The following is a 25052-nucleotide window of genomic DNA, read 5'->3' on the forward strand; positions in this document are numbered from 1 at the left end:
GAAAGTAAAAATCCAACAATTTGTCAGGGCTTCATAGATGGATAGACTAATAATCTAAATCTTTGTTCTTAAAATAGTGCTGTTTTCTTTGGGGTGTCTAATAAAATGCACAGAGACATGGAATTCACTCAGCAAATGGGTTCTTTACCTGAAAGGAAATTCACAATGTTGATGGGAGTGTTCTGTCTCCAATACACTGGCTGGTTTGTACAGAGATCACACCCAAGAAAGGCAACACATTTAAATTTTATTTACTGGGAAAAGCGTCATGCTTCCAATAACTGGCACTCCACTTGGTCTGTGCCCGAGGTTGGGTTGATAATTCTCTTGGAAAACATGCCTCTGTACTTGAGATTTGGGGTGATTGTGTCAATATTGACGTGTTGAAGAAAAGAACTGTGAGCCTTTCTGATAAAAGGTGTCTGGGGGAAGGATTAGCGAAGGCCAAGCCAGGCAAAGTAGTAAACATTCCTTCCATTAATAACGTTAATAACGGTCGGTAGGGTGCTCCCTAAGGTCTGTTCACCCTTCAGTGTCTCCTAGAGCATGCTAACTGCTTGCTATTTGAGATGTGTAGTGAGGCCCTCTGACCTCTGAGTACTTCTGGAAGCTTTCATGTGCTGTGCTGTAAGATGCTGCAGTGTAGCCCAGACCTCAGCACTCAGCAGGCCAGGAATCATCCAGCTCTTCCAGAGCGAGGCAGGTCCAGCAGGGGAAACTTGGGTCAAAGAGATAAAAATTCCATCACTGAACACTTGGGAGACATTGGGCTTCTTTTCCTCTGGCAACTGCCAGTGTGATAAGCTGCAGGGTGGAAAGGATCCATTCTCAGTGGAGAAAGCAGGGGAGTGCCAGGGACAGAGAAGCCCCAATGGGTCTCTGGGCATAGCAGAGATGCAAATGGAGGAGGAGAAAGGGGAGAGGTGAAGCCTCCATTAATGTGGCAGCAGGCACTTAACTTAAGCCAAGAACAAAGAGCCCTGGGGTCAGGGAGATGGCTCAGTCAGCCGGATGCCTTGCTCAGTGCACAAGGACCCAAGTTTGGATCTCAAGCACCTACATAAAAACTTGGCCGGGGTCATGCCCGGCTGTAATCATAGTGCTGGGAGTGAGATGGAGCCCTGGCCTGTCTCAAAAAACAATAAACAAACAAACAAACAAAAAAAAAAGGAAAAAATAAGATAGAGAGCAAATAAGGAAGATAGTTATCACACACACACACACACACACACACACACACACACACACACACACACACACACACGAGCAAGCACCAATCTCCCATGCCTCTGCTTTTTCTTCCCTGTGCTCTCCCTTACTTTCTTCAGTTCCATAAGACTCCCAAATGCACACAGGGGCAGCCACCTTTCTGTCCCCGTCTCTCATGCATGCCGTTAACTTCTTTTTCTTTTTCTTTTTTTTTTCTTTTTTCGGAGCTGGCAAGCACTCTACCACTGAGCTAAATCCCCAACCCCCGTTAACTTCTAAAGATGCTGTAATTTTCTTCCTATGACCTAGAAGTGGTCTAAGGCCTGAGATGACCAGGACCAATGAATGCTCTGGCCTAGGCTTGCCTCTATAGAGGGTCAGATGAAAGCCAGGAGCTGACACATAAGGTACAGGACCACCTCAGACCACCGTGGACCTTCAGCTCCTGACACTGGTCCTGGTACTATATCCTAGAAAATAGGTATATATATTAAAAGGTTTAGCTGGTGGCCTCTTGGTATTTCTGGGTTCATCTACATGGCAAAAGTCATAAATACATTTTTTTCCTCAGTAGCCAGCACCTCTTAACTAATACTAGAGTTCTGAGTTGCTGTGTGCTGAGAAATGGGAAGTCTTGCCTGGACTTGGTGGGGCACAGCTAGAAGCATCTGCTGTTGAATGCTGAGAGAGAGAGAGGTAGCATTTTCCTTCTCTGGTCTAAGACCAAAGCCACATTGACATTAGATTTTTTTCTCCTTGCATGTACACATATGTTCATTTACCTCTTAGGCTGTTTCTATGATTGGATCGGATCTCAGTTCTAAACCGTAAGCCAGAGGAAGTCAAGTCCTCCAGGTAGGTTTTGCCAGGAGTCTGACTCAGGCCTAGCTTCCTTGCCCATTTCTCTTACCTCCTCCTCACCTCAGCACACTCAAACCCTGTGCAATTTGACACTGCTGATGAAAAGAACCTGAGATAATTAATACTTCCCCAGAGAGCAGCCACCCCCTGAATGACCAAGTAGGTCCCTCTGCCATCCTTATCCTAGGCAGAGCGGCACCCACTGGACCGTGGCTCACTGAAAACGGGCAAATCCTCCTTCAAATATTGGATGGGGTCTTCTCTGGAGTTGGGCACCTGGGATGCTTTCCCATTCCTGCTGCTCAGCGAGCCTCTAGATCTTTGAAGTACATAGATACGACACTGCATTCCTTGGGCAGGTGGTGGCAGTGGTGGTGGCAGGGGCATGACCCTGGGCAGAGAAGAATCTAGCTCCTCGCCTTCTGTTTGTGCTTTGTGACCCCCAGGCATTCTCTTTTGCTCTTGCAGTCATATCTCAATGGTTCCACAGAGCAGCAGCACGTGCTGCGGCTTTCACTTCCGGGTTTGTTAGAAACCGTATGCGGGGTGCAGCTTTCGTTTCCGGGTTTGTTAGAAAGCGTGCGCGGGGTGCAGCTTTCGTTTCCGGGTTTGTTAGAAAGCGTGTGCGGGGTGCTCTTAACACACAAAGCAAGAACGGTCCTTCCCCATGGACCCTGCCTTCCAGCAGGGAACACCTCTGCAGGAAAAAGAGCTGTCATTGCCACCTGTGACTGCCTAGCAGGTCTCTAGCAAGGGATGTCTCTCCTGCCTTCCCTTCTTGGGGAAGAGACCCAGGGCTGGTGCACCCTGACCCAGCATCCCTTCGAAAGGGAGGCCTGGATTGTATATAGCTGTGAGGAGGTCAAAGGTAAATGTGCTGAATTTGGTTGCAAACCCCACCCCTTAGCTTGTGGCTTGGAGGTAGGGGTGTGTGCACGTGCGTGCGTGCGTGCGTGTGTGCGTGTGTGTATGTGCGTGTGTGTGTGTGTGTGTGTGTGTGTGTGTGTGTTTACAGAGTCAGTTCTCTCCTTCAATCTCTATGTGACTTCCTGCTATGGAACTCAGGTTTCCAGCAAATGCCTTTCCTTTCTGAGTTGCCTCACTGGCCTTGGCCTTTGGGTCATGCAGGAATCCTCCCCGCTGTCCTCAGAAGCTTTGCTTCTCTTAGTGAACATCTAATTCTTTAGCCTGAGAAGCAGATGACTCCGGGCATCCTGCTAGAAGCATTTCTGTGGCAGAGTTCCCATACAGCAGACCAGGGAAGTGGGAAGACTTGTTAAAACAGATGCAGTGCCCAGGAAGCCAGGGTGGTTTGCCGTGGGTGGCAGGGGTAGGTGTGTTATAGGTGCGTGCACACCTAGGCTCTCAGTACCGCCCCCCCCCCCACCTCTGTGCTGTAACAGGAAGCCCAGTGTTCGGGTAAGAAGCTTCCCCGTGTAGGTGAGGAAGAGGCACCGCTGGGTTCTTCCTCACAGGGCCCCTGTGAATAGGCTGTCTCTGCAGTCCCTGCTGCTTCCATGATGCTGCTGTTCTGCTAAAGCCTCATGGGTAGTGAATACCCTTTCCTAGCTGGGTTATGTGACAGGGCGGTCAGATAGGGAGTGAGGAGGCCATGGCTGTTAGGGAAGAATGTTGTACTAAGAATAACGTTCAGCGTGTATCGATAAGAGCCCAGATGGTCAGGGATGTCAGTTGGGGACAGGGAAGGTGGAGGTGGTAGGGCAGAACAGGACGATAAGATAAGACTGTGACACAGGAATTCGCAGCCCAGGAATGCACAGCTGGGAGTCTGACAATGGCCCTGGGAGCGAGCATCTGCCCCGCACGTAGGAACAGATGACCTGAAGGATCTGGCTACAACTGAGCATATCTTTTATTTGTCACCCATCCCCGGCACTTTATAGGAACATAAATCTGAGGTTTAGGCATGTAAAGAGACCACTTGGGGCTTGGCGGCAGAGTTTAACTTAACCACAGCTTTTCTGGTATCTCCCACCGGCTTTCTATTAGTGCTGTCGTAGGCCCCGCAATGACAGGACTGTTGTCCTCTGCTCCACTCATGGGAGGGCATGGCACCTCTAGTGTGAGGGGGGGCAGGAATTCAGCATCACTGATTTACCATAAACAGTGAGCTCTCTGTGCAGCAGGTCTGCAGACTAGAGTCAGCCAGAGGGTTGTGTCTTCCTGGAGGCTAAAGGAGGCAAACAGGTGGCCAGCCAGGAGACACACAGACACTTAGGTTAGTATAACATCTCAGCTAGGGCTAGGAAGGAGATAACAGTCTGAGCTACAGCCCGCCGTGCCATGGGACTCTGGAATTGCTATACTAGGTCATTCTCTGTAACGTTACTACTCTGAAGCTTGCAGAGACTTTCTACCTGGCTTCCATGCCATCCTCAGCCTGACCCCCTCATTGAGCACCAGGCATAGAACTGCACAGTTAAGGTGTACTGACCCACTATGGCTGGTTGATGACTGCTTTTCTTTCCTTCCTTGTGAAACTTGAGACACTCCTTCCTGCTCCCAGCCCAGGGCTAGGTTTTATATAGATGCAGATAGAAGAAGGTCCTGTGCAAACCACATTTAGAGATCTCTGGACCTAGTTCACAGCCTCCCTCAGCGTGCTGATGGGAGGTATGAACAGCTGTGTTGCCTGGGGGCTGTGATCTGAGGCAGAGCCAGGGTTTAGGGAATGTTGTTCCCTGCTTGCCCCTTCCCAGAGCAGGCTGCCTAAGCAAACTTCAGGGATCCTCCAACTTGTCCTGAGCTAGCAGAAGTCCCAAGGTGGCCATGCTTAGGACACAAGCCCAAGCCTACTTCACAATGGTTCACAAAACCAGCTGTGTTCTCAAGCATCTTGTAGCCAAGAGGCAGCTGAGACCAGCTCCGAAAGAACTTGTCAGCTTTGACAGGGGTCTCAAGACCTCCTTGTCTTTGGTTGGATCTTATAGGAAACCAGTTGGGCCCCTGACCAGGATTTGGGGGCATTCAAGTTGTTCCCGAGTTGTGGGCTTCAGAGAGCCCTGGGGGAAGTTGTTAGAGGGTTAAGAGGGTGGCAGTGGGTTTGTAGGGAAAGCTGCAGTGCTCTGTGGCTAAGCCAGAATAAGCGTGATTATTTCCACAAATCAAGCCATTTTCATGCATATTTCCCCCTGTGTCCTGATCTGTGTAATTATGGAATGCATATGTGTGGGAAGGAGCCTTGGAAAACTCATTCCTGTTCTTTGTCAAGGAGCTGAAAAGCTTAGGTAACTGGTTCACAAGGAGATTCTGCCATGGAGAGCTGGCAGGGATTCCTGATGGTGGGGGAGGGTGGATGCCGGGGGTGGCTGGCCTGCACACTGCCTTGTCCTCTGCTGGTTGTTGAAGGTCAGGTGATGACCTTGGGGCATAGCAGGACGACATCTTTTTCTGTTCACCGTGTCTCCTCAAGGCTAACAAGGTGTCTGCTACATAGATGATGCTTACTAGCTATCACCCATTCCATGGGGAGCCCCTGGGCCCCTGGGCCTCTACTTCCTCTGGTGCTCTGGGAAGGAATGGGATTAACACCAAAGTGGCATGATGGTTACTCTTGACTATGAACTCAGCTGGATTAAGAAGACTTTAGAGTGTTAGTAATAATACCCTTGAGTGTGTCTCTGGGGTGTTTCCAGAGCTGGGCCTCTGACTGAATAGAAAGGAGGAAGTCAGCTGAGCATTAATAGCCTTCCCCTCCCTCCACTTCCTGGTCCACTCAGACATGAATGACCACCTTAGCCTCCGGTAGCCAGGCTTCTTCCCTGTGACTAAGGACTGTGCTCTCAGACTATGAGCCAAAACAACCCTTTCCTCCTCTGATGCTTTTTTATCAAGCATTTGATCACAGGATAAGGAAAGAAAGTCATGCAGTGGGGAAAGGACTATGGCTGGTGTTCTGCTAAGCGCTTTGTGGGAGAGGTTTCCAGCACACAGATTTGTCAGGAAGTGAGTTGGGTGAGTGGTACATCTCCCAGTGCCATGTTCACTCATAGCGTATTGGAGACTGTTACTCTCAGAGTCTAAGTGGGCATGGTTCTTGGTGATACGCTTAGATTACGGGTCTACTCAGTGACTTTGGATGTTCCCTAATATGTCAAAGTCCAGCCACTGCATCTATGACGATACAAAGCCGAGCCAGTCAGAGCTTGGCCTAGATTCCTGCTGTGTTCTAGGATGCTAGGCAGGGTCTTAATGGTCCCCAGACACTAATGCCCTCAGTAGAACAAGTGCCCAGGAGACCAAGATCACGGGGTTGGAAATGAAGTAAGGTGAGGTGCCTGGCCATTTGTAGATGACGGTGGGCAGATGACATGTAGCTGGCAACGTGGGCCCTGGGTAGACTGAAGGGCTGAGGCAGGCCCAACCATGGCAAACATGGTACCTACAGGTTTTGCCTTTTATCCTTCACAACCTTGTAAAAATTATAGATTATACTCCTGAAGCTAGCCACCAAGGTGTAGTTCCTCATTTGGCCACTTCTCTAAGGCTGACCATCAAGGTCCAGCTATTGAAGTGTTGAAGTGCAACAACCAAAAGCCCCCTTCTGGCTTACCCCACATGTCCAGTTAAAACAAACCAACTCATCCTGACAAGGGGTTCCCTTTTTCCCCTCTATAAACTCATTTGCCCTCAGACCATGTCTGTCCCTCTCTCTGCGAGAGAAGACAAATGTCCCTTCCCCCTCTCCCTTGTTCCTTCCCCCTCTCTCCCTCATTTCCTATCTCCTGTCTTTGTCTCTTATCCCTTGCCTTTTTTCCTTCTGGGGCAAATTAATCTCCTTTGGGCTGAGAACTTATCTTGGTGTGTCCTTTGCTAAGTCTGGTTCTTTCATAGATGGTGCCTTGCTGTGGATTCTTCACTCCCTGGTGAGCAGGGAAGATGATGACATCTGTGTGGGTGCCCTGTTTTCTCTCTTGAGAACAGATCATCAAGGGCATTCAGTCCTGGCTTTCAATGCACATGCGCGTGTGGTGAGGGTCCGGTCCTGGAGTGCCCGGGGTTAACAGTGAAGCATTTCTGCATGAAATAAAGGAGCAGAGGAGAATGCTTTCCAACAGGGTGACCTGGGGAAGAAGCGTTGCTCCTGTGGCTCTCCTAAACTTCGAAGCCCAGTAGCACAAGCACATGCTCTTTGGGCGCCATTTTAAGCACCCTGAATGGCCAGGTTTACTCTTCCTTCTTCCCAAGACCCCAGCTTTCCCTCACGCTTAGCTCATTTGAGCCAGCTTGCATCTTGTTTGAAACTGTGCTTCCTGGAGATTTCCTGTGGTTACCCTGCTTCCCTAAGGACTCCAAGTGGTTGCGAGTGAAAAACTCCCCCTCTATTCTGTGTCCTCACTGTGTCTACAGCAAGGAGTTGTCTGACAGGCACTGCTCTTCCCCAATGGCCCCTGAGCTTCTCCTGAGGCCCTGCTGGCTAAGAACAAAGACCATCTGTGCAGTTAGGTTTTACATAGCAGTCCTTCCCAGGTAAGGACTCTTTTTGTCCAGAGCTGACTTTTGGAACACTGTTCTTAAGGTTTTGGGGCAGACCGTTAGACTTACCAGGCTAAAGGCAGTAAAGAGCACTTCTCTGTGGGAACCCGACCCTATTTAAAGGTGGTCGCTTCCCACTCTCTCACAGTCACCCACTGTCTATCTTCAGCTTAGGCAACGTTTTCTTTGCAGCTCACGGGAAGTTTTTATTTTATTTGGACATGGTATCCAGAGTACAATTTTATTTCCCTCCCGGGGCCTTTTACATAAACAAGAGGATAGGAGCACAGCTTTTCATGCCTTCGTGGGCGTAGCAAAATACCTGTGAAAGCCTGTGCCTTAGGGGGAGTCAGATGCCTTTCCCAGCCATCTTAGCACCCAAGGTGCTTGGAAGGCAGCTGGTTGTAGGTGAGAGATAAAAAGCCGTCAACTCGACAATGATGTTGGAAGAGTGGGACACTCTGACTGAACAGAGGCCTAACTGTAAACTCTGCTTCTCTGCAGTGCCTGATGTGCCCAAAGCTGTGTGGGATTTCCCCGAGAAGCACTTTGGCCAGTATAGGTTGGTGTTTCCTACGGATGATCTTGCAGGAAGGACGATCTGGTACAGAAGCTCAGGGTCTTGGGAGTTACCCTAAGCCAGTCTTGAACAGTCCCTGGCATGTCACCATGACATTGCCTATCTTGTATGAGTGAGAAAGAATATATACCTTTACAAGACTATATGTTTAGCATGCAAATGAAAAGTTATTACTAATTACTCATTGTTATTTGTGTTTGTATTTGTGCGTAGCTGCCAGAGGAGCTCTATGGCTCCACACCTTATCCCTCTGAGGCAGTCTCTCATCAAATGTAAATCTTACTGTTTTTCAGCTTGGGTTGTGTGAGCAGGCCCAGTGATCGTCCTTTTCTACCTCACTCATAATGCTGGAGTCACAGGTGCATGCACCCACACTTTGCTTTTTATGTGGGTACTGTGGTCCTCAAGTTCCACAGCAAGTGTCATCACCTACTGAACCCCCTCTCTGTTTCCCATCTCCTCTACGTGAGAACTTTAAAGACCAGCTTTACTGAGATAAGTTAACATGCCCCAGAACTCATCTTTTTTAAGGAGATAATTTCTTAGTTTTTAATATACTGACAAAGTTGTGTAGCCACTGCCAGTCTTTAATTCCAGAATATTTCATCATCTCCCAGGAAGGCACAAACTTAGTAGCACTCACTCTTTATTCCTTATGTCCTTCTCTCCAACTATGGAGTAAGCACTGATGTACTTTCTGTGTGTTTTAGTCACCTCTCTGTTACTATGACAAAATGCCAAATGCAGATCACCTAATGTAGGAAAGATTGATTTAGGGTCATGGTTTCAGAACCGGTTTCCTAACACAGTTCCAGATTATGACCAACCAGCTTTGTTTTAGATATCAGATTTCAGATACCTTGCATATCAGACATCTACATTACACAGGAGCAAAATTACAGTTATGATGTAACAACAAAATAGTTTTATAATTGGGGGTTACCACAATATGAGGAACTATATTAAAGGGTCGCAGCATTAGGAAGGCTGAGAACCAACCTTGTTGGGGGCCATACTGAGGCAAAACGTCACAGAAGGGAGTATGGGATAAAGCAAAGCTGTTCACCCCATGGTGGACAGGAAGCAAATCCCCCGGGACTTCAGGTACCCTGGCTCCTACCTTTGTTCTACAACATTCCCCTTCAGAGCTTAATAAAGAGTTCTTAGGGCTGAGGACACAGCTCAGCGAAAGACGGTTGTTCAAGTGTGGGGACCCGAGTTCAAATCTTCTATACTCATGGAAACACCTGACGTGGCCACATACTCCTGCACTCGAGCTGCTGTGGGGATCAGAGACAGGAGGATTACTGGAGCTTGCTGGCCACAGGTTCAGTGAGAGAGAGTAAGAGACCATGTCTCAAGAGAATGAGGAGGAACATGTGAAAACAGCTCAGTAGATCTTCCCTTCTGATGCCCATTAGTATGTATGGTACACATACTCATTCCTCAAGTAATATCACACACACATACCACATCACTCATACACACACACACACACACACACACACACACACACACACACACAATCACAATCTCACACACCGAAAAAGAGTTCTCTGCTAGAAGACACAGCTTTAAATTATTATTATTATTATTATTAATGTTACTGTTACTGTTATTGTTGTTGTGTGCGCGTGCACATACATGCGACTATGAATATGGAGGTTGGAGGACTATTTTTTCAGGCTGGTTCCTCTTTTTCCACCTTTATTTACATGGGTTCTCCATACTAAACTCAGGTTGTCTGGTTTGCATAGGAAGTTCTTTCCCCACTGATCCATCTCATCAGTGTCACAAAATAGCTTTGGGTAGTGTTCTGGGAGTATTAATAATCCTTGGTGTCCATTCTGGGAAACCCATGAGTCCAATGTTGCTTCCCTCAAGCCCCACCTTCTTCTATGATGTGGCCACAAAGTCTGTGAGATAACCATCTTATAAGCATTTGGTTCTCTGGCTTCTGCCCATTTTCCTATTAACCCTCCATGGTTAAAGTTAGGATTTAGAAAATTACATTTCTTCTAATATCTGCCACCATAGATCAATATAAAGAGAGTTAGAGATCTTAGAAGCCATCTTGGCTTGGGGCAGTCTTGTGAAACAGGACTTACTCCATTCACAAATCCTTGCCTGTCCCTTCTCTGCCATCCCTACCACGTTCACAGGGACATGTCCCTATAGAAGAAAGATGCTAATTGTGGTGGAACGTGTCGCAGAGGCAGATAAGGGGAAGATCACAGTCGGCTGGCCTGGCTGTCGGGGCTGTGTACTTGCCATTGGAGGCTGAGTCTTTAGAGGAAGAAGCAAGCTGCTAACTGAGGACAAAGGCACTGGGTTCTCTGCTGCAGGAGATCAGGGCCTAATGGTCCACGAGGCTACAGTGAGCTTTCGGCAGGCAAAGGTCGAGAAACAGTGTTTGGAGCAGTGTTTCCCAACCTTCCTAATGCTGTGACCCCTTAATCTAGTTCCTCATGCTGTAGTGACCCCAAGTATGAAATTATTTTGCTGTTAAGTCATAACTGTAATTTTGTTGCTGTGTAACGTGCGTATCTGATGTGAAGGCTATCTGAAATGTGACCGCCAGTGTGGTCATGACCCCAGGTTGAGAACTGCTGGTCTGGAGGGTCCGGCCGAGTGGGGGCCCCAGTCAGGTGAGGTTTGACCCTGTTTCTTCAGGATCCCCATCTTCTGGATGCTTCTGCCTTCAGTTTGTCTCCAGAACTCAGCACTAGGAGACCTTTTCGACTTTTAGCTTTGACCTTATTGCCTTCTAGAGGCACGGAGCTACCAGCAGGTCTAGGAGAATGTGGCAGTTTTCCTTAGAGACTCAACGCAGGGCTCAGGCCATTTTTAGGTGGTTGGGAGCTCCAATCTGTGTTCAGTGTATTCTGAAGAGGTTGGACATCTGGAGGTTCCCAGGGTCCAGCTAGCAGCAGATTATTCTTGGAGCGGAGGACCCTGAGCAGCTCAGGGCCTTTCAATTTTGTGAAATGCTAGAGTCTTAATGTTCTCTGACACAGATAATGAAAAGTATGTGTGGCGAGGGGTAGCTGGAAATGCATGTCAGGGAAAAAGGAGTCCCAACAATCTAGGGTTATTCAAACTTCATGTCGGTCCCACTGAAAGAGAACTGAAGACACAGATCCCCGTGAAGGAGGTTTGTATGTTCAGTCACGTCATTCACTGGAGCTAAAATGTAGAAACAGCCTCACGTGTGGGGTTTCTTCATTAGGGTGATAAAATGTTCACAGTTAGAAGCAGGGTTGCCTAGCTTTCTGAATATACAGAAACTAAATAATTATATAGTTTAAATATAAATGTTACGGTATGTGAAATACACCTCATTAGAAGCAACAAAAATTCTCCCAAAGTTTGTGGCTTTTACATGGGCTGTTTCTTTACTTGTTCAGTGCAGAAAGTGCTTTGGTTTGCAGGGATGGGGTTGGGGGGTAGGGGTGTAGTTGGTGTGCTTCACTCTAGTGCCCTCCCCACCCCTTCTGCAGAGGCTCAGCTCAGATTTTGCTGTAGCTGGTGCCCTGAGACACACACAAGCTTATGTGTCCTGTGAGTAGTCTGTCCAGGGCTGAGCTGCAGTCAGGGATGGCGTCCTCCAGGGACCTGGGTACTGGCATTCTCAGCCTTTCAGAGGTCCTGGAGTAGTCCCCAACCATAGAAAGCTGAGGGCCTAGACTGTCACCTCTCATGACCGATTGCTAAAGAGGATTTTGTGCCCAGGTAGGCCAGGCAGTCTGGAGCTCAGCGGGGAGTGGAGGGACACAAACTGAGAATTCTCAAGAGAAGGATCTGCTATCGAAGGGAAGCACAGTCAGGCAACTTTGGAGAGGATTCTGTGCAGCACAAGGTACAGAAGCCTCCGTCTATGCTCCTGGTGTTTGTGAGACCATTCTCCCTTTTGAACGAGTGGAGAGGGGCTTCATACTCTGCTGGGTGGGGATCACAGGAGACTTCCCCATGCTGAGAAGTTATAACTCTGAGATTTTGATATTTTTAAATGTCAGCTACTGCATATTATTTTCAGTGGAAGTATTAGTTTTATAGTTTAAACAAGTATACAGTAAGAAAATGACTGTATCCCAGGGAATGCTGGGTAAAAGCTTTAAGGGGTAGGGGTGGGGGCGTGAGCACAGCAAGTGATATACATGCAGGAAACTATCCTAAAGAAACGTGTTATTCAGATTAATAAAACAAATTAAGTAATTTAAAAAACCCTAGGTACTGGAGGAGGGGGGAGGGAGGCTAGAACGCGCCATTCACTAAATCCTAAATATGTCAGAGAAAATGTGACCCAAAGTTTGGTCCAGAGAGTACTTTATAAAGTATTTTGCTACTTTTCCCCTTTAAGACGGTCTCATGTGGCCCAGGCTAGCAGAAAATTTGCTGTTTGGCTTAGGATGAACTTGAACCCGGATCTTCCTGCGCCCACCTCCCCGGTGCTGAGATTATAGGCATGTAGCGCCACACCTGCTTTATCTAACGCTGAGATGGAGTCCATGGCTTCATGCATGCTGGGCAATTGCTTTCCCAATGGAGCCCAGCACCAGCATTTCACTAATACGTGATTTCCAGTTTATGAAGGCTGCTTCCTCATTCATTTCTTCCTAACATCAACCCATTAGTCCTGGGCTGTTGTAGTCTTGCTACTTGATGGTCACAGCAGGTCCCGAGAACCCTGGGCTCCCCTGGCCTCCTAAGGACACATTTAGGAGTACTGTGACAAGTCAGTCCCCTGTTGGTGAAACGCCTCATAGGCTGTCAAGGACCTGGAGAGGCATCGCCTTCCACACCCCTGGAAGAAAGGAACACACCATCAGGCAGGCATATGTGATCTCCAGCTCTACTCCACAGTAATCCTATTGGCCTCAGAAGCCAAGAGTGCTGCACCAGACCAGATCCTCCTGCCCTAGCTATATCTGCTGATGGCAGGCCATCTTATGGGGGTAAAGTGGGAGGCTCGGGTCAGCCACTCCACGTGGATCTCTTTCCACATTCCTGCAACCTGTGTGCGCCAAGTTCTTTGTCCCCAGCCCCCTGTCTCAGGGCCCCCTGTCTCAGGGAAGGGCTGTAGGATGCATGGCGCTCATTATGTCTGAGTGTGCTCTCACCCAGTGTGAGTCACCCAGCTCAGGATCAAAGGCAGCAATTTCATGTCAATTAGCCACTTCAAAGCACGCCACGGGGAAAATTAGGAATCAGGAAGCAAATTGAATTATACATCAAAGGCAAACAATCTCTTGACCTTTTTTCCTTCTAAGATCTGTTCCTTAGTGTGAAGATTCCGAATGATGGAGTCGCTCAGCTCAGCGTGGGGCTGGGGCTGGGGCTGGGGCTGGGGCTGGGGCTGGGGCTGGGGCTGGGGCTGGGGCTGGGGCTGGGGCTGGGGCTGGGGCTGGGGCTGGGGCTGGGGGCTGTGCTAAACCAGAAGTCTCCTTGATCAGTTCCTTTACCATGCAGGGCTCTGGCAGGACTTGATGGGGTTTTCATCCTAAAAGTGCGTACCATACATTGGGGAAGAATTGCACCCAAAGGGTCCTGGGGGTGGGGTGGGGGTATACAGTGCTTCTGAGTCCATTCCCAGAGCCCAGATACCTGCATACAGAGGAAACCAGGCACACACACACACACACACACACACACACACACACACACACACACACCTCACAGCAGGACTGTTGTCATGATTATATGGTGAACTAGGTAAGACAATCTCATGGGCTGTGGCCTTTGGGGAGGAGAAGGGGCTGCTGTGGTGGGAGGTGTTTGCTAAGCTTGGACCTTGTCACAGGTTGTAAGTGAGGGTTTAGTTTGGTAAGCTGGGGAGAGGGCTGGTGCTCCAGGAAAGGGGAGGGAAGATAATCAAGTGTAGGGTATACATGAAGGGGTCCCTAGGGGTGCGGACGGATGCTTCTACTATATGTGGATCCCTAAAGCTGGGTATGGGCACATGAACTTGGCTAGTCAGAAAAGAGTGACAAATTACAAAGTAGGAATAGCCTGGGCTTGAGAGATAGCCAGTGGGTAAGAGCATTATGTTTGTAATTCAAATAAGAGAGAGTAACATGGCCTCTTCATGTTTCCAATCACAGTATTATGGGTGTGTGTGTGTGTGTGTGTGTGTGTGTGTGTGTGTGTGTGTATGTGCACACGCGCCTCTAAGATGCTCTGGCTCTATGTGCTCACTTCTTGGGGTCTGACATACATTCTGTTTTGTTTGTTTTTGTTTTCATTGCATAGTTTATGTATTTATAGTTCAAATGTTGTCCCCTTTCCCAGTTCTCCCCTCTCCCATCTCCCCTCCCCCTGCTTCTGTGAGGATGCTCCCCCTCCCACCCACTCATTCTCATCTCAACAGCCTGACATCCCCTTACACTGGGGAAATGACCTTTCATAGGACCAAGAGCTTCTCCTCTTATTGATGCCAGACAATGCCATCCTCTGCTACGTATGCGGCTGGAGCCATTGGGTTCTCCACCCCCTCTTTGGTTGGTGATTTACTCCCTGGGAGCTCTGGGGAGTCTGGTTGGTTGATGTTGTTGTTCTTCCTATGGTGTTGCAAACCCCTTCCGCTCCTTCAGTCCTTTCTCTAACTCCTCCATTGGGGTCTCCTTGTTCAGTCCAATGGTTACCTGCAAGCATCCTCATCTGTATCAGTAAGGCTCTGGCAGAGCCTCTCAGGAGACATCCATATCAGGCTCCTGTCAGCAAGTACATCTTGGCATCAGCAATAGTGACTGGGTTTGGTGACTGCATATGGGATGGCTCCCCAGGTGGGGCAGTCTCTGGATGGCCTTTCCTTCAGTCTCTGCTCCACTCTTTGTCCCTGTGTTTCCTCCCATGAGTAGTTTGTTCCCCCTTCTAAGAAGGACCGAAGCATCCACATTTTGGTCTTCCTTCTTCTTGAGCTTCATATGGTCTGTGAGTTGTATCTTGAGTATTCCAAGCTTTGGGGCTAATATCCATTTATCAATGAGTGCATCCATGTGTGTTCTTTCATGACTGGGTTATACCTCACTCAGGATGATATTTTCTATTCCATCCATTTGCCTAAGAATTTCATGAAGTCATTGTTTTTAATAGCTGAGTAGTACTCCATTGTGTAGATGTACCACATTTTCTGTATCCATTCCTCTGTTGAAGAACATCTGGGTTCTTTCCAGCTTCTGGCTATTAAAAATAAGGCTGCTATGAACATAGTGGAGCACGTGTCCTTGTTGTATGTTGGGACATTTTTTGGGTATGTGCCCAGGAGTGGTGTAGCTGGGTCCTCAACTATCCTTTTTTTTTTTTTTTTGAGGAACCACCAGACTGATTTCCAGAGTGATTGATGTCTTTGGGAGGCTCCGGGGGCAGAATCCAAGTTTTGCTCTAGTGAGAGCCAGTGTGTAGGGTCAGGGGCCACTCCATTGGAGTAGACAGTTCCGGAAGGGATTTAGAGCTTTCTGGTGTTAATGTCTTTGTCTGCCTGTCTTTTGGTCCTGTTATTGTTCCTCATTTCCCATGAGTGTTTTCCAAGCACCTCAGCTCTCTGTGCTGAGTGGAGACAGAAGGATTGGCTTGGGACAGTACACAGGCTTTGATCTTGCTACTTAAATTTGCTAGTTCTTTGCCTCACTTTTCTTTTCCTTCCTCCCCTCCCCTTTTCTCTCCCATTCTCTCTCCTTCTTTCTTTCCTTCTCCTTTTCCCTGGTTTTAACACTAAAGTGTTTAAAGTATAAGTGCATCCAGCGATACCCACAGCCCTATACACACTCAGGTAGTTTTCTGAGGCCATTTAACTCTTACATTTTAAGATGTTTTGAGAGACTCAGGTTAGGTTGTAGCTTTATTGAAGAGAGATCCAGTAGTGTCTGCTCTATAACTCACTTTTGCTAACTATAAAATTTCCTTCAGCTTACATTAAAAAAATGAAAAGTTATGATATGGGTGGAGATTTTTGCCTTAGTTTTCAAAACGTTAGCGAATTCACAAATCTTTATAATTTTCAGTCTGTTATTCTTTTTACTTAACCAAGTGGGCATAATTTATCTTCAATTAAGAAAAAAGAGAGCCTTTGAAGAAAGAAGTTATCAGAGAGAACTGAGTAAGAATGACGACCTGAAATGCACGCACAGCTTAGAAACACGCCGGGGGCTGGCGTGGCGGTGGGAGTGAGCGGGCTCTGCAGTGTGAACCTAGAAACATTCTGGGGGCTGGGGTGGTGGTCGGAGTGGGCAGGATGCAGCCGGGAACTTGGAGCCGGGTTCTGTGCAGTGTCAGAACTGTTCAGTTATTCCTGACTCCCATTCTTGATGCCCATCCATCCACCCGACCAGCACCCCATCCACTGTCAAACTGTTGAGGCCTCTCAGTGTTTCTGGCTCTCCAGAAGGGCACTTGAGATCTCTGGTTCCGCCTCTCTAAAGTTGGAGTAGCAAAGAGAGGATTCTAAGTATAGCTGAACTACAAGACCAGAGTACATGCTTTTATTGTCTTCAGTTGGGAAGCTCAGGCTTAGTCATCAGCATCTGAATTCATTTGTGCTCCCCCTTCCCCACCTCTCTAGTGGCCTCCCTTGTCCAAGGTCCTCCTTTCCTGTGGAGTTCTTTCAGTTATCTGTTTTCAGAGGTGAGAATGAGCTGTGTAAATGGTCTCACTTTCAAGAACAGTTCATACTACTTTGACTTTCAAATTGAAGATGAGCACAGTCAACTTCTTCCCTGTGCCTGTTTTTGTTATAGAAATTATAAACCCTGACCTGGGGTTTCTACCCAGCCAGTGATCATTCATTCCTAAATAAAGGACACACACACACACACACACACACACACACACACACACACACTTTATACTTGAAATCAGCCTTAAACAGCACTAGACAGAGCTGGGCAGAGATCTACCCCTCTACGCTGTTAGAATTTACTTTCCTATCAATAACCCTGAGTTATTACTTACTATGTTTCATCTGGGCTGTTCTAGATGAAACATAGTAATAACTCGGGGTTACTGAAGGAAAATAGGTTCTAACAGGACGGAGGGTAGGCAGCTGCCCAGCTCTTGTGCTGTTTAAGGCTTATTGTAAATATAAAGGGTGTGTGTGTGTGTGTGTGTGTGTGTGTGTGTGTGTGTGTGTGTGTGTGTGTGTGTTTTATCCAGGAACGGAATAGTCAAGGGGTGGGGATTAGAAACTCTGGATTGGGATTAAAATTTTGTACAACAGGTTTGTTTGAGGATATCAAATGGCTTAGCCATTTATGCCTTACTACTATAAACCCCAGTCACTGGGTTGAGCTGCAACGCTGGCCTTCTTTCTGGGGATCAGTGTGTTCAATTGGCTTCCCTAGCATTGGAATTTATATCTGTTTATTTTGGTGCTGTCATGCACTTCCATGTTTTGGAGACTTTGGGCACATGTGGGTTTGCACTGATATTTGTAGCAGCATGCTAGGGGATGTACAGTGCTCATCAAGAGCCATTTGGGGAGTGTATCATTTTTGGATTATATTTACTGGATATCAGTTATGATCCTCACACCTATGTTTATGTATAGCTCAGGCTGGTTCAAATTTGAGTAGTTCTCCTAACCTCACCTTTGACCATTGGGTTTCCAGGTATAAATTCTCACACTCAGAACTGTATCTAATGCCGTCATTAAATTGTCAGAAGTTTTACAAATATATGATCCTGAGAACTGTACTATGTTTGGTGTGTATGTTATCTATAGTTCTCTACTTGTCAAAGGTTTCTCTGTCAGGAGGCAATGTCTGTGGTCACAGGAACAGACATGCTAGTGTGTAAAATGGACTGTTCCCCCACCTCCAATCAGTTATCCAATACCAGCGCTCAGCCCTGAGATATGTGTATATGATGACTCTATATAGACTGAGCAGGTGCATTTATGTACACACACACACACACACACACACACACACACACACAGAGAGACACAGACACACACACACAGAGAGAAAGAGAGAGAGAGAGAGAGAGAGAGAGAGAGAGAGAGAGAGAGAACAACAATTAAAGAAAACAAGGCCATAAGTTTGAAAGCAAGTGCTCAACAAGGGTAGTTGGAAGGGGAATCGGGAAGAAGGGAGTGATGTATATTTAATTTTAAAAAGTTACTATATGTATAAAAAGATGGGCTGCTGCCTCCCATTGTGCCTTCTCCTTCAAGTTCCTGCCAGGGAAGGCTGGTGCTGGAACTCCAGCCTCCTGTGCGTTCCTCAAGCTTAGGCTTTTTCCTCTTCCCAAGCCTCACTTCCCCCACAACTCTTTCTCAGCTACAGCTATAGGGGGCTGGGCCAGGAACAAGTTAACCATTCCTAAAACCTGGTCATCCAGAACTGGACAGAGCGAGCTGATAAAACCATCCCATCCATCTGTACTAGGGAGGCCTCGTGGCCAGCAAGGAGAAACAGGTTCATTCTGTAAAGTGGGTTTAAGCAAATGTGCTCTCTGCATCTTGGTCAGCTTCCCATTTAGGGCACCACAAAGGCCCTCAAGGGAGACAATTTGTCTCTGGGGACCAGCACACTGCCTCCTGATTGCTTAGTCCTGCTCTCTGGTACCCCGAGGCTGTCCCATGCTGATTTAGAGCTGAGAACTGATTCTCTGTTGCTGTCTAAGCAGCTGGCCACTGGCATGTTAGAATTTAGGACAAAATTTGATTTGATTATGTAACAGAGAATTTACACACAAGCAGAGAGATAGTCCTTGCCTTGTGTCTGTCAAAGGGTTCCAAAGTGAAAAGGGGGAGTGGCTTAAATGTCTCGCCTGGAAGAAGGAATGGGTGCTTAGTTTTAGTTCCTCTGCCCAGGGAGGCTACCTACAGCAGGCTGTTACAGTGGTTCTCAACCTGTGGGTCGAGACCCCTTTGAGATGTAATGACCCTTTCACAGGGGTCACCTGAGACCATTGGAAAACACAGCTTTACATTATGATTCACAGCAGTAGCAAAATTACGGTTATAAAGTACTAACAAAAATAAATTTATGATTAGTAAGTCTTCACAATTAAAAATCTGTATTAAAGGGTTGCAGCATTAGGAAGGTTGAGAACCACTGTTCTGTGGCTTTAAGGATGTTATCACTGAGGGAATGTATTGTAGATCATCAAAGGATCCTTTACATTTATTTGCAGTTTTAAAATTTTATTTGTGTGTATATGCAGATGTGTGGGAATATTCATGTATGTGTGGGTACATATGTGTATATGTGCGTAGAGGCTAGTATGTATGTATTACGTGTGGGTATACGTGTGTGAAGTGTGTGAAGACCAAGTGACAGCCTGCTTGTCATTCTCTGGCAACATCTGCTTTGCTCTTTGACACAGTCTCTCATGAACCTGGAGCTCACTGATGCAGCCATGTGGTTGACCAAGCCCCAGCAATATGTTTCCGCCCCTCCAGCGATGAGCTGGACAGTCTGTGAACGCAGGCCCCCATACCTGGCTCTTTTCTGTGGGTGCTGGGGATTGAACTCACATCCAGATGCTTGTATAGACAGTGCTGGACCAGCACAGCCATCTTGCTGGTTCTGATTTGCAATTTCTAGCTTTATTCTGGGGGTTTACCATTTTTAGTAGCCTCTGGAAACAAAAAATGACAGTTTTAGTCATCATACTAACTGTTGACCTGATGTTCTGTGTTCAACAAATTGTAGTCAGCAAAGGTATTTGTCTCTTGGTTCCCATCTTGTGGCAAACTGGCACAGGAGGACAGATAGACCCCATTGGTGACAGATAACGCGCAGTGCACATGAAGAAGCAGAATCAAGCAATTGCTTCTAAATGAAGGTTCCTCACCTCAACAAGACTGGGTCCTGGTTTCTGCTTCTGCATTTGTCCCCAGGTAGGGCTTTCAGTCTTTCTCTGCCCTGTACCTGTCTACTGATCACACTCCTTTAAGTAGAACCTCAAGCTAGTTCATTTAGCTGGCTGTGGGCCAGGCTGGGTGTGCAGGGCATTCTTGAGTGTATTTGTAGAGCACCCCTCGACACTCACTCTCTCTCTCTCTCTCTCTCTCTCTCTCTCTCTCTCTCTCTCTCTCTCTCTCTCTCTTTCTCAAGCTTTTAAAGAATTTCTAGCTCATGTTAGAAATACACCTAGAATTTCCTCAGCATTTTTCCTTTCACTGAGGAGAAAAGCCTCAGTGGAAGGGGGAGCCGCAGCGAGCCTTGTCTGTTCTCTGCTCCTCTTTTTCTCAGTAAACTGCCTCAGGAATTTCAGCAGTTAGCCATAATCCATGAACTCTCTGGAACAGCCGGATGGGGAGAGAGGATGCAAAGAGAGGATAACAACTCTTAGCACGGATCCTTCCGGTAAGGTGGGAAGTGTTCTCAGGATGGACCGTTCTCAGGAGAGGGCGTGAAAAGGCAGGCGCTCTGCTTGCCTTTCTTTATTTCTCTTCTTCCTAATGATACTCCATCTCCTTTCCTTTCCCCTCTCTTCCTTCGGTCCCCATTTCAACCAGAGTAAGAGTCAGCAGAGCTTTTCTCAAGCGTCTGAGAATGGGGTAGGATGGAGATTGGGCAGGGCTCTATTGGTACCACGGGCAATTACAAGCTACCATTTCTAGCCCTGGCTCATTTGAAGCAGCACCTTAGGGCAAACTTAATGTGGGATACAGGTGATGAAAGTTTGATGCTCTCTTCTCCAGCTAATTAAATATATATTAAATATTCATGTTGGAAATAGGTTAAACACAACTTTCATAGAGTGTAACAAAGACGAAGGTATTTTATGTGATGACTGACATCTTAAAGGGTATTTGTCTCTGATCCAGCAAGTCCAGTACCTCCAGTACAGAATCAGAGGCTGTCTGCATTAACTAAGTTAGCTAAGTTAGCTGATGTGAGTTACTGTCGTTGACAGTGAGAACGAATCTGTTAGCCTTCCCTTAATTCCCAACAGTGGGGCAACAGGATAGTTTCTATGTCAGAATCCTGGTTGAAGTTTTATGTAACTGATCAGATAGAGGTGTCAGGCACTTGATCTGCCTTAGTGATCCTGGTAAATACTTCCAGTCCCCAGAAATTAAAAAAGAAGGGGATGGAGGCAGTCCATCCCCATTCATAAGGTAAGGGAAAGGGGGCGGGGGTGGGCCAATTCTTCCCTCCACTTCAGCCCTGGGAACAGAGCTGTGTACTGAGTAGACAAAAGGCCCACTCGTGTGTGCGTGTGTGTGTGTGTGTGCATGTGTGTGTGTGCGTGTGTGTGTGTGCGTGTGTGTTGTGTGTGTGTGCGCGTGTATGTGTGTGTGTGCGTGTGTGTTGCATGTGTGTGTGTTGCATGTGTGTGTGTTGCATGTGTGTGTTGCGTGTGTGTGTGTGTGTGTGTGTGTGTGTGTGCGTGCGTGCGCGCACAGGCAGTAAATAAATGAGAAAACCATATGATAGAAGAGCTGGACCACTATGAGCAGACCGAGAGAGCAAGTTTCCGAGGACAGCATCTGAGATTTGAAACAGGGCTGTTAGAGGGGGAGGCGTTCGGTAAGGACCTGAAGACACGGAGCCTTAGAGGGAGGGACAAGAGAAGAAGCCTAGTGACCTGGGAGGACATTCAGTGGAGAGATGATAGAGCAGAGGTGTGGAACAGCCAGTGGCGAGAGGGCTGGGTGTGAGAGTCCTTGACAGATGAGAGTAGGGATACAGAAGAGAGTGAGGAGAAGGGAGCCATGGATTCTGCCCTGACATCTGATTCAGATCCTGCTGTCCTTCTGTGGTCACTACACCCTAGGACTACGGGCTATGGCATGCTGTGTGCTGTGCAAGGCTGTTCACACTCATTTGTAAATATCAGGGAGCAAGGTTTTCTCTTTTAGCCTTCCTTTCCATCTCAGAGCATTTAATATATGTCTGCTGGCTTGAATGGAGTTGATTCTGTTCCCAAATCAGCATTTCAGAGACATAGAACGCTGTAGAATGCCTGTCTAATTGCCAACGTATGATTCATCTGAGGTAAAAATGGTAGCCAAAGGCCACCATGGAATCTTCCCTGAGCCAATTAGACCCACTCACATCCTAGAAACAGATGCGTGGGCTCAGACACAAGGAGAGAGAATGAGTCTATCTTCCCATGAATTACCGTCTTCTACCTTGATTCAGATTGTTAGAGCTATGTCTTAGTGCGGTGCCATGGGAAGATTCATATTGGAGCTCCCGTGTTGGGAGGCAAGCCGCTCCAAAGATTGTAGTGTAATCTGAAAATGACCCAAGGCAGACAGCATTTCCTGAATTCAGGACATCAGCAAACCACTGTGGCTCCTGAAGAGGTAGGTGTAGCCTGGAAGACAGAGTGAACCACAAAACTCACAGGCACCATCAGAGCCGGCCAGGCGCTCCTGTCTGATCTGAGGAAGCTGCCAGAGTGGGAAGAAGTCTGCTGACTAGACGGTCATCACTTGTGTTTTCTGTAGGTTGATCTGTTATTTAAATGCACCATGTATCGTAAGTGGCCACTCCCATTGGCTGGGTTTTACTCCCACCTGAAAAGGTCAGGATGAATGGGGCTAAAATATATCACCAACAGGGCAGCAGATTTCCTGACTCCTGGAGTCAAAACTCAAGGCGGTGAGTTTTGGTTCAAACATGGTGGCACCTTCCCAGTCTTTCTGGCTGAGCGACTTCCATCCCGTGTCTGTCATCAGTGAAGCAGTGTTTGCTCATCTCTGATCCTGGGTGACGAGCTCCTTGGAGCAAAGACAGCAGGATTCAAGGCACTTATGAGAGCCACCCTTAGTATAGAATTCTACCTCTCACTGGCGAGTAGGTCTCTCCCAAGCATGGCAGATCAATACCCTAAGGCCAGTGGTTCTCTGACTCTTGTTTCTTAGACCACCCACTAGCCCTGGGGCTACCCCTGTAAGCCCAACAGACATGCAAACCCCTGGAAGCCTCCTAATCTACACTTGACACATCCCTTGAGGCTTTCCCAGTACACATTTTAAGTGTGAGAAAACTAAAGGGAGCATAAGGCAAGTGCCCTGTCACCATCTGCCCACAAACATAGGGCTCTTGCCAGGAAGCCATCCATCCCTGCCTCTCATTGCCCGTAGCTCCAGCGTTTGTTGCTGATTTCTTTTAGCCTTTGGTTGTCCATGCATCTGATTCCTGTAACATGTATCATACAACACACGGAGGCTATTAGTCTTTTTAGGATTCTGAAGTGCGGTATGCTTGTCCCTCTTATGACCGTCTCATGGCACGTGTTAGAATGGCCAAGAAAGGGATCACCTTTAGAGTTCTATTTTAATTCACATATATGGAAGATGATTTATGGCTGACTGTGCTTAAATGCCTTCTAGAAACATCAGGGAGTGCAAGGAGGCTAAATACCTGCTCATCTTAGACCTTGATGAGCCTATGAGACTGAAGTTTGTTGTAATTTTCGGACTAGGAGAAGCAAAACATGTCTCAGCTTTCTTGCAAAGCGAAGCAACAGTTTGGGTGCCTGAATTTGGTGTAATAGCACCTTTATCTGCAGTTAGTGTTGGAGGCGGCCTCCTAAGTGTGCTATAATGACAGGTATGCCTGTCTCTTCCTGGGGCCATGTGGGAAGAGCACCAGCACCGTAGGGGTGTAGTGACATCTGGACCCTGCTGTTGACCACAAAGATTGCCAAGGGAATTTTACATGTTCATAGCTCTGGTCAATAGAAGACGGGGAGAATTGAGGGGAAGCCCCTCATCCCCTGGGAGCAGCAAAGGGCACCATCCATCCTCCCAATTCTGTGCCTGAGACACCACCAACAAGTTGGTTTACAGAGAGAGGAGTCTCATACCTAGTTAGCACATGTCTGTGATTCTATTCCCATGACCTTCCTGTCCTTGGAAGTAATGGAAAATGCTGGCCATGGGTGATCTGGCCAGTGAGACGTTCATCTCTCGCAAATGTGTTTAAAGTTTCCTTTTCTCACCCACCTGCTTCCTTACCTGAAATAATTCAACCAGAGTTCAGCTTGCCCCATTCACAGTGATTTGGGGGCCTATAGTGTATCGTTGAACCACATGCTTGTCTAATTCTATTAGGGCCTGTGGTTATAAACTGTCTTTCAGATGTTCACTCACCTCTCACACTCTCACAACTGTGTGAGCTGATGGTGAAGCCACTGAGAAGGAGCTGAGGGGCAGAGAACCTGAAAGCAAGCTGAATGCTTCCCAAAAGGTCAGATTGTGTGTGTGTGAGTGTGTGTGAGTGTGTGTGTGTGTGAGTGTGTGTGTGTGTGTGAGTGTGTGTGTGTGTGTGTGTGTGTGAGAGAGAGAGAGAGAGAGAGAGAGAGAGAGAGAGAGAGAGAAGAGTAGAGTCGTCTTTGGGATAAAATTCATTAAATACACTAGGGAGAGAGAGAGAGAGAGAGAGAGAGAGAGAGAGAGAGAGAGAGAGAGAGAGAGAGAAGAGAAGAGAAGAGAAGAGAAGAGAAGAGAAGAGAAGAGAAGAGAAGAGAAGAGTCGAGTCGTCTTTGGGATAAAATTCATTAAATACACTAGGCTAGTTGGCCAGAAAGTCCCCAACCCACCCCCAGTCCATCAGTCTCCTCCCCAACTCTGGGCTTATAAGAATGTATCACACTGGCCCTTAATGGGTTCTGTGAACCAAACATAGGTTCTCATACTTCCAAGGCAGATCTTTAATCTATTAGAGTTTCCTAGCAGCCTTGACAGTCTTTTAACTTAACCTTGGCTCTCTACTATTCCTTGAAAATCCTCCTTGCTGCTACCCTCTGGGGCTCCCCTTGGTTCCCACTTGGAGCCAATCAGATGTCAGTGTGGAGCTGGTACTCCCAAGATACATTCCCTGGTGGAGGAAGGAAGTCCTCATCAGCCAGGCTGTCAAAACCAGCTGAGGAGCAGGGGAGAGAGCCATGGGAACTCTTTGATCTGCTGACAAAGGACATCTCTGTGAAAGGGCACCAGCCA

The 25052-nt window shown here is 47.4% G+C and overlaps 1 protein-coding gene across 7 annotated transcripts in view; it reads left to right on the forward strand.

Moving 5' to 3' along the window:
* The window catches only part of Fhod3 (formin homology 2 domain containing 3), a 432679-nt gene that overhangs the window by 144086 nt on the left and 263541 nt on the right, over nt 1-25052 (forward strand). The window contains exon 1 of one of the 7 annotated variants that reach the window (XM_063277043.1): nt 2494-2938. The exons of the other annotated variants lie outside the window; for them this stretch is intronic. Within the exon in view, the coding sequence (XP_063133113.1) occupies nt 2827-2938 (112 nt within the window). The 5' untranslated portion in view covers nt 2494-2826. Of the gene's footprint in view, nt 1-2493; nt 2939-25052 lie in introns of those variants that run through there. 7 annotated transcript variants of the gene reach the window in all.

Source organism: Rattus norvegicus, chromosome 18 (assembly GCF_036323735.1).
Source record: "Rattus norvegicus strain BN/NHsdMcwi chromosome 18, GRCr8, whole genome shotgun sequence".
Classification (NCBI taxonomy): Eukaryota; Metazoa; Chordata; class Mammalia; order Rodentia; family Muridae; genus Rattus; species Rattus norvegicus.